Genomic DNA, 9667 nt, shown 5'->3' with positions numbered 1-9667 from the left:
ATGTGAAATATAGGGCAAATACAACCACAGTTCGACACGATAACAATGACCGCAGCCACGGCGATTAAAAAAGCACGAGATGCACAAAAGAAGTGCACTTTACTATATAGTAATCTGGTGTATACATACGTCGTTGCCTATCGACGTCATCAAGAAGATGAGAAAAAAGAAACTAGTATTATTGTTGCCGAAAGGGAAAGAAGTGAGAATAGAAAATGGGTGCTCCAAATAGATGGAAAACCACGGCATTATGTCACGGAAATTGGAATGCGGTGAAGATTTGTAGACAATTTCTACTTTCAATTCTCATTCGATGCAAAACTGAAAATTGTGTATTTACTTTTTGGATGCTGCTGAATTGCAAATGTTGCTCTTTTCACCTAGATTGGAACCAGAGCATTTTGAATCACACACGAGCATCGAATCACACTAAAACTGGCTTTCCGCTAAATTAAACCCGTTCACAATATGCAGAATATTGCAATAATGCAAACACTGGAATTTTGCTACTCGGCAAACACCTGGGAATTGCTGCTCCAAAAGTACAACAACAGCAGCAACAACGAACAACAGCCATCGCCGGAGAGAACAACAAACAAATATTTTATCGAAATGAGGCGACTATTTCTATCAGCATCTGCCAATATCTGATCTTTGCTAGCCCACACGAGTACAGCACTTCTCATCGAAAGTTCATACTACGGTTTTGTTTATTATTATTCACCATTAACCAAAACACACGCTCTTTCCAAGTATCAAAATACCACACATTTCCGGCGAAATGCAGCTCTAAAGGCCAACCAATGTTTTTAAATTTGATTTTCAATCTACGATGCGAAAATGTCACATATTTTGATTGCAAGCGATATAAAGTTAATTTCCAGCAATTTATAGTTGTTCGCCTCTTTTCGAAATGAAGGGGACTCGAATTACAGGATGAAATTCCATAAATAATCACGTTGGAAATGTATAGTTGCACTTGTTAGATATCTAACTTTTCCACCTGTGTTCCGTTGTCTGTTTTATGCGGAAAAATCAACGAAGGCGTCACTTTCATCCAACGAGATGTATTTGCGTGGTGAACGATACAATCATAGGAAGACAGTCAACATAAAAATTTTTCTTCGTTATTGTTTTTTTTTACCTACAAAACCAAGGAAACTGAATAAATAAAAGTCATTTATTGAATTTCAAACCATGTGCAGCTAAAATTTCAAATGTCGATGACGTCAATTAAACCTGCAGGTTTTTTTAACCAGCATGCTTATATTTTGAAAATACACTCGTTGGTGGGATTCTAAACGAGAAATAATTTCATATTCAAAAACACTGTAGGTGCAATTGTAATTTTTTGTTATTTCTAGCTCGAGTGCGCAATATTTTATCCCACAATTTAGTGATGCAATCACCGTTTCAAAATAAAATCTATTTGAAATGGATTGCGTACAATGTAGCCATCACAAAAGGAAATCAAACATGTTTTTCTAACGAATTCGATACATTGGAAAATAGTTGCATCAGTTTGGCGCTGTTTTTTCTTAGTTTACTTTGGTTCAAAATATACTATATTATTGTTGATTTTCTGAGAATGTCAGTTTGGCATCGAAATATTTGCAACAGAAAAATTGCACACAGTTTGGAAAATCCATTCCATGTAACAAATCACAGCTTGGTGTGATTGTTGTTATTCCAATAATAAAAAAACAACCTTTTTCCAAGATCTTTCGCAAACACCAAATCGTATTACAAAATGTGCTCATTTGAGTAGTTTAGTTTCGTAATGAACTTTTTCGTTCTGCGCTGTGAACTTTGACTGTCTCAAGCTTTGAGAAATTCGATTCAAATGTTCGAATTGATCCGAACAATTTGTTTGCCGTGAAATATTTGTTGTTCATCAAAGACATATGCAACCAATAATTTGTCTTTATTGTCATTTGTGAACAATAAAATATTAAAGTAATTCCACTGGTGCTCAATAATGTTCGATGAGGATGACATTCCCTCATCGCGCTACGCAATTTATTCGAGAGCGACCGTTTCTGAATATGTTATTCCTGTTTACAAACAAATCTATCGACAAAGTCATCGTACAGCGTATGAATGTTGTGATTAACATTGACTCATTTTTATTACAGAAAAAACGTATAAAACTCCCGTAATCTCTCATTTGCGACGAGGTTTTCTTTTCATTATTATCGATTCACGATTACGATGTTAGCCGAGAGAGAGAGAGTGATAGAGTCGATTTGTGTGTGATCATCCTTATAAATTCGATCGTAGCCATTCAGAAAAATCAGTAATTCTGAGACAGTGCAATCGTATTGTTGTGACGAGCGCAAATGTGAAGTGATTTTAATAATGTTCAAATTTAAATATCTGTCCATTTTGACTGGCACGCTTCTCATAATCGAAACAAATCAGCTGCTAATCGTTCCGAAAGTGCCCGCTTGTAATGTATTCTGTGGCAATGGATTTGAGATTAATTTCGAAACTTGTGGATGTGTAGAAAAAACGATGTTGAATGAAAGTGAGCAGAGAGTACGATCGGTGGACAGTGTGTCAGTTTCGAAATTGATAAGAGCTGATGTGTTTGCGTCACGTCGATGTGCTAATGATGAGCATTGGAATGGAAGTGCGTGTATTGCGACAATTAGTTTATGTCCGGGAGGTTATCATTGGAACGGGCGTGCTTGCATAATCCAATCGTCTATACAAACAGCCGCATTAGTGCCCTCTGCTCCGGACACAAAGTGTAAATACGCAAAGAAACAAGAAAAGGAAGCAGAAGAAGCAGCAGCATTAGTCGCAGCAAATATGCAACTACCGTCAACAGTTATGCCCACATTTTCGACGTCACCGATGTGCCCGTTTGGATTTATTTGGTCGGGCAACGAATGTGTACGGAATCCACCAACTTGTCCGAGTGGATACATTTACCACGAAAATATGTGCCGTTTGAATAGAAGAGTAGTTGAAACGACCACCGAACCAGTGACACAAGGATCGCTTCCTTCGAGAGAAAATGTTTTCAATGGGAATAAATGGCAGCAAAAGCCGTTCGAAAGTACAGTGAACGTGAAATCACCTTCCAGATATGATTCTGTGAAGAGGCAGCATACAATTGATGTAGTTGATGAAACAGAGATTTCACAAGATCCAAATGGTCAACCTTGTTGCTCTATTATGACCCCAAGAATATGTCGTCGAATCTCAAGCAGAACAGGCGCAAAATGGCAGTGTTACCACCATAAATACAGACGATGTGGGGAATTCTGTTCAAAGTCCACTATTTATCTGCGCCCAAAGCAGTTTTCGTTTAATGAGCCGCTATTGATAATGCCGCCACCCCCACCACGACTCATGAAATTGATGCAAAAACATGCCTATAGAGAGACAAATATCGGTAGAAATTTGTGACTTCTTGATGAAAATTTCCATTCCAATTTCTTGTGACATTTTTTTCCCTATCATTTTAGACTGTTCGGGCTGCATAAATGGAACATACGGGTGCTCAAGTGGATGCTTTGCTTACCATTGCAAGCCCGAAGACTGCGATTTCATTGACGAAGAACTGTTTTGTGAGAATAGCACGGCCGATGATGGATCTTCTCAAGCAGATGACTATGAAATTGATACTAATAATGATATTTGCGCGTATACTTCGGTGTCTTAAAATAGAAAGAAAATATTCATATTTTGTATTAGCGTTTATTTATACTGCAACACTCAAAAATTGTACGCTGTCAAATAACAAGATTGTATTCATATGTAAAAAGGTAAAATGCCTGACTCAAAATAACCAGAAAAATATTTTGATTTCATTGTTTTAGCATGAAAATGTGTCTTTCTTTTGAAACTTCACTTTTTCAGAGAAAACAAAATTCAGTTAGAATAAATGCAGCATGAAACATTCATAATATCGTCAATTAAAATGAAAATTCATCCAAATAACATTTTTTATCAAAAAATTCTTCTTGCTAGAATTTAAATTTCGCAGCGATAGAAAAACGAATGGACATTTGAAATGTTTTTTTCATTCGTCAAATGCGTTCAATACCAAACACTTGTCTCTAAGCAAAAGAATTTATAGTTGTTCAAATTCACAGTTGATCGCATTGGAAAAAGTGATAAATAAATAAATTGTCTGTCAATTTTAAAAATAATTTCATATTTTGTTTACACACTAAAAGTAAAATTGTAACCAACTTTGAAGATTTTTTTTTGCTTGCAGTTTACTGTTTACAACAACCATTCTCTTTGCTTAGTAGACGATATCCAGTGTCCACACAATTGAGCCAACACCATCTGTGGGACAAAAGTGTAACTAAAAGTGCTGATATATTTTTCACAGCATATGCTTGCTTGAGTTAGCTTCTAGACCTTTGTTTGAATGGAAAATACCATAAAAATTATTGGTTTTTAGATGCAATATGGATACAATTCACGACCCTTGCAATTTTTCTTTCTCAATTCAAACAACGCCATCTCCAAGACAAGAGAGTACAAATGCCAATTGCTATAGACATAGTTAATAGTTATACTTTTATACTTCTATCCCAAATGGTACCATTATGTTCGTTCGTTTCCCATTCGTATGGAAATTGAAAAATTATAATGCATTTTGAATGGTATAAGTATAATTTTCATTAGAAAGAATATGTTTGGCAATATCGAATTTATGAGAATACACACTAAATAAGATAAATGCTGATAACGTTTTAAATAGTATTTGCTTTAACTTATTTAAACGTTGGGAAATGTCCTTTTTTATTTTAAAATTATAGAAATATGCACACATACGTCACACGAAAAAGTGTCTCAAAATAGTGTGTCACGTAATAGTGTGAAGATAAGTGTCAATATTTCAGAGTCATGGGACAGTCTATTCGGCTGATAACATCAGCCTGATGTCAAGGTTAATACTGTTTATTTCACTAATGACTTTCTAGCCCTGACTTTAGGAATTCAACGCATGGTTCTCGCATGAATTGATTTCATAGTAACCGCCGTTTGTGTACGATTAACCTGTGGATCCACGATCAATAACACATGCAACCAATGGCTCAGATATTGATTTTGGTAACCATAGAAATGGGCGATCCCGTGCAACTGGTGTGTTTTCAAATCCAAGCCGATCTAGGAACATCCACAGGTGGCAAAACACCATCACACATGCAGAATTTTCGATATCCCGTTTGATCGATTGTTGTTAAGGCGACAAAAATCTACGCATTGAAAAATTTTCTACTTCGGCTCAGACGAGAAATTCCATTGCAAGTGAATGCATTGAAAATTTTGCAGCGAATGATTACTGAGGAAAAAAAAATAGCACAAATAAACGACTTGCTCAAATGGATTTTGTTTCTTGTGGTTAAAGTGTTGTTCAATAATCAAAATGGAATGAAAAAATAAGCAACTTAATTAATTAAGATCAAATATTGAATAGTGAAAATTGGTGATGTTTGTTCAAAGACACCGAGTAGGGAATAATGTGTCTAGTGGCGAAAACTCCGAGGAAGATGTGTCCGAAGGCGATATACTACAAGTAAAATGATTGTTTTTCAACTGAAAAATGATCGAAAAAGACAAAGAAAAAATGAAAAATTTTCTTCGAAAGCTCTGTGTTTCATAAATGTAGATTTTCTTTTTTGTTACTCGGGTAGTTAGTTGATGTCATAGATTTTGTCCATTTTATTTCAAAAACATTTGGAATAAATTATATAACTGCATGTAATAACATGGAATTATCTAATTTTTTGACTGCTCATCTTTTGGCTATCGATTTAACAGTGAATTGGATCATTTGTATTGTTATCGATACACTTAACAGATACTCTTCACTAGATTCTATTAACTGCAGCTTATATACTCTTTACTTTTCATGGAATAAACAATACATTGCATGTGGCATTGCGTGTTGTTTATTCATCATCGTTATGACTTTAGTACTTTGAAGAATGTACATATTTTACAACATTGTAGCCTATTTTCAAATGACATTTCGATTAAGGGCTTTTCTTCACTTTAGTTGTGAACAAATTACAATTGATGAATCAGATTGCACTGAATGAAAATGCTTGTGACTTTTTTTGCAATTCTTTTCGTTTAATTACGTTAAATTCTCATTTGATCATATAAAATGTTTGTCCAAAAGATGTTGACCAAAAAAATGGTCGAAAATGTCATTAATCGATTGTCAATCAAATCCAATGTTATTTAAATCTCACAATGAAGATGTGATTGCTTAGATTCCAGTGTTGGCGGAGATCCAATCGCGTGCAGCTAAAACGCGAGAGTATACGCCTGGGTAGTTAGGTTCGGCACAACCTTTACCTATAGTTAAAATTCGAATTAAGAAAATTTGCTCCATATAAATGAAGATCATTTCAAGAAAAACAAAAACTTACCCCATGAAACAATTCCGACCAAACGTGGTGTTCCGTCGTCTGAGCTGAATGCAACGAGTGGACCGCCCGAATCACCTGTGAATTTTTTGTGAATTTTGTTTGAATATTCACTCGTTTTAGTCGTTTATTCTTGTAGACACTTACCTTGGCAAGAGTCTTTCCCTCCTTCTTCGTAGAAACCAGCGCAAATCATACGTGGAGTAATGGGAGAAAAGGATGTATATGCCTCGTTGCATTTCTTCTGGTTGACAAGTGGAACTTCAGCTAAATAAAAACACAATGATAATATTTATAAATGTCTTGGATAAAATGCGTTTCGATTCTCACCTCCGCGAAGTAGTAAACTGGATTCGCTTGAATTCTGTGTATTTCCCCATCCAGAAACAAATGCATTCGTATTGTCTGGGAAGACTTCGTCAAAGTTGTGCAATTGAATCGCTTGTTTAGTGTCGTCGAAATGAAGTGGTTCTTCAAGTTCAAGCAACGAATAATCGTATTCTTTAGTTTTGCGATTGTGTTTACTATTCTGAATGACTCGCTTCACGGCATACAATTCACCGTCTTCGTGGTGCGAAGATGATCCGGCTCTCACTTCAAGATTTTCTGCATTATTCACGTAAGCACTGTATTTCGAAAAAAAATGAAGTTAGACCATTTCTATCTTGTGGTAAAAGCGATTCTAAATTACACTGTGCAATGGGCTGCCGTTACGATCCACGTATTTGAAATGATTGATCCACCACAGCCATGAGAGCCGTTTCGCTGAAGCGACACTTGCCATGGGGCTTGTGTGATGTTAATGGCAAAACCTCCAACAATTCTCCCATCGAACTCAGGTCTCGGTGGATACACTTTTGGGTGAAAATCCAAAAATTCAGAGTTAATATATTTGAAAAGAAACAAACACATTTTTTTTATTTAAAACACTATTTCAATTGCTGTACCTGCCGCACTGGTCACACATGTGACAAGCAAAATAATCTTCGCAATTTGTTCGACAAACATCTTCAAACACCTTATTTCCAGAAATTCACCTTCTTTTAATTTCACTCGAACGAAAACATGGATTTTATTCACAAACTAAGTAATGACCGTGTCGATTGACGATTATAGTTTGTTTGATAATTTTGGCAAGATTGCATGGGTTTATATAAGCGCCGAATGTCGAGGGACGCGTATTGTCTTTATCTAATTTTGAGTATGTACAATTGGCGCGATTAGAACAAGAGTTTATTGACCATTGTTTTTGATGCGTAGATAACGTTCGTCAGCACATTCTTTCTGGCAGACATTCTAAAGGGTTTATGAACACGCGCTACCAATAATAGTATACAAAGGACGTAATTAATCGATAATTTACTATATTTTATCAATACGATCTGTGTTGATTGTAAACTGGACAAAGTTGCCAGAAAAAACAGTTTGAATGGTCCGCACGAAAAAAAAACGCAACGAGAGTACTTTAGTTCTATGATCGGAAACATGTACTCGTGCTGAAGGAATTTTTCAATTCCATGAATGAGGGGATTCACCAACATTTTGAAGTTCGAGTTTTGAAAGTTTAGCTGCGAATTCATTGAGTTCGACTGCAAGTGTTTGTGATCGCCTAATGATTCTTTCATGTGGGGTCATTTTTTAACAATCGTTTTATTGAGCAATGTTTACATACGCCTAATATAGATCAATGTGAAGCAACAACAAAAATTATCATACCATCATTGTATGAATCCATTGTCATATCATTTCTATCCATGTGCTTGGCACGCGACGCATATTCTCTAAGAGTCATTGTGTTGACATTGTGAAATTATAAAATCATTAGGGAAAAATTGAATATATGCAGCATACTTGAAGTCAATAACAAATCATAATCGTGATAAATGAGCGGTAACTTTGTCCTGAAATCAATTCAAGCAGAAAATTTAGTTCAAGCGCTTTGAATTTAGTTGGAGGTTTAGCGACGACAATTGAGGAACAACCATGGCAAGCACTACTTCAAGTTATCAGGTCGCATAATTGTAAGCATTTTGTTAGCTGGTAATGGCAACAGTTCAAAAGAGAGACAGAAGAAATAACGCGATAGAGATCTTCAATTTCAGCAGCAGATCTTCAATTTACGATCATGAGAAATACGACGCCAGTATCACTGATTTCGATTTTTTGCTGCTAGAATTGGCCGAACCGCTGACATTTGGCAATATAGTCAAAGATGTGTCCGAAGGCAATATTCTACAAATAAAATGATTGTTTTCCAACTGAAAAATGATGGAAAAGACAAGGAAAAAAGAAAATAATTGTCTTTGAAAGCTCTGTGTTACACAAATATAGATTTTCTTTTCTATTACTCGGGTAGTTAGTTGATATCATAGATTTTGTCCATTTTTTTTTCTTCAAAATTTACAGTAAATTATAATTTATTGTTGTTGTTGTATATGTTGTAACTGCATGCACGTAACAACATGGTTTTATTTAATTTTTTGACTTTTCATTTCAAATTTACAAAATTTTTACTGTTAAGGAATTTTAATTAGAAGATGAAAATCTTGCCTATCGATTCAACAGTAAATTGGATCATTTGTGTTGTCATCGATACACTTAACAGATACTTTGCACTAGATTCCGTTAACTGCAGCTTTTATACTCTTTAATTTGCATGGAAATAACAATACATTGCATGTGGCATTGCATGTTGTTTATTCATCATCGTTATGACTTTAGTACTTTGAGGAAAGTACATATTTTCCAACATTGTAGCCTATTTTCAAATGACATTTCGATTAAGGGCTTTCCTTCACTTTAGTTGTGAACAAAGTGCAAATTGATGAATCAATGGTCAATCCAATGCAATATAATTCAGATGTCAAAACGGTGATGTGATTGCTTAGATTCCAGTATTGGCGGAGATCCAATCGCGTGCAGCTAAAACGCGAGAGTATACGCCTGGGTAGTTAGGTTCGGCACAACCATTACCTATATACGTAGTGTTGAATTAAAAATCAGAATATGTGCTTCATTCAAATGAAGATCATTCAAAGAAAACCAAATACTTACCCCATGAAACGATTCCGACCAAACGTGGTGTTCCGTCGTCTGGGCTGAATGCAACGAGTGGACCGCCCGAATCACCTGTGAATTTTTGTGAATTTTTTTCAATTTTGAATATTCCCTCGTTTCAAACTTGCAAACACTTACCTTGGCAAGAGTCTTTTCCTCCTTCTTCGTAGAAACCAGCGCAAATCATACGTGGAGTGATGGGAGAA

General features: G+C 35.6%; 2 protein-coding genes across 2 annotated transcripts in view; one reads left to right on the top strand and one right to left on the bottom strand.

The window, feature by feature from the left end:
• The first annotated feature begins 2310 nt into the window (after positions 1-2310).
• LOC129572484 (uncharacterized) lies at positions 2311-4689 on the top strand. Its single transcript, XM_055452449.1, has 2 exons — positions 2311-3403; positions 3477-4689. Exons 1-2 carry the CDS (start codon positions 2359-2361, stop codon positions 3671-3673), a joined length of 1242 nt encoding a protein of 413 aa, XP_055308424.1. The 5' UTR covers positions 2311-2358; the 3' UTR covers positions 3674-4689.
• A 1438-nt stretch (positions 4690-6127) lies between these two features.
• Positions 6128-9667, bottom strand: part of LOC129579934 (transmembrane protease serine 9-like) — a 6089-nt gene continuing 2549 nt past the window's right edge. The window contains exons 6-13 of the mRNA XM_055470127.1: positions 9459-9533; positions 7940-8013; positions 7352-7487; positions 7096-7258; positions 6735-7030; positions 6552-6671; positions 6408-6482; positions 6128-6333 (exon numbers count right to left, since the gene is read on the bottom strand). Coding sequence (XP_055326102.1) covers positions 6245-6333; positions 6408-6482; positions 6552-6671; positions 6735-7030; positions 7096-7258; positions 7352-7487; positions 7940-8013; positions 9459-9533 — 1028 coding nt within the window. The 3' untranslated portion in view covers positions 6128-6244. The remainder of the gene's footprint in view (positions 6334-6407; positions 6483-6551; positions 6672-6734; positions 7031-7095; positions 7259-7351; positions 7488-7939; positions 8014-9458; positions 9534-9667) is intronic.

The sequence above is a fragment of the Sitodiplosis mosellana genome, unplaced genomic scaffold (assembly GCF_009176505.1).
Source record: "Sitodiplosis mosellana isolate CC-2019 unplaced genomic scaffold, AAFC_SMos_1.0 Smas_scaffold_1, whole genome shotgun sequence".
Taxonomy (NCBI): Eukaryota; Metazoa; Arthropoda; class Insecta; order Diptera; family Cecidomyiidae; genus Sitodiplosis; species Sitodiplosis mosellana.
This window is presented reverse-complemented; position numbering and strand designations above follow the sequence as displayed.

Excerpts from the sequence above, each read along its gene's own strand:
- LOC129572484 (XM_055452449.1), top strand. The coding sequence starts at position 2,359 with ATGTTCAAATTTAAATATCTGTCCATTTTGACTGGCACGCTTCTCATA. Across the intron at positions 3,404-3,476 it reads CTATAGAGAGACAAATATCG|ACTGTTCGGGCTGCATAAAT; the intron begins GTAGAAATTTGT and ends CTATCATTTTAG.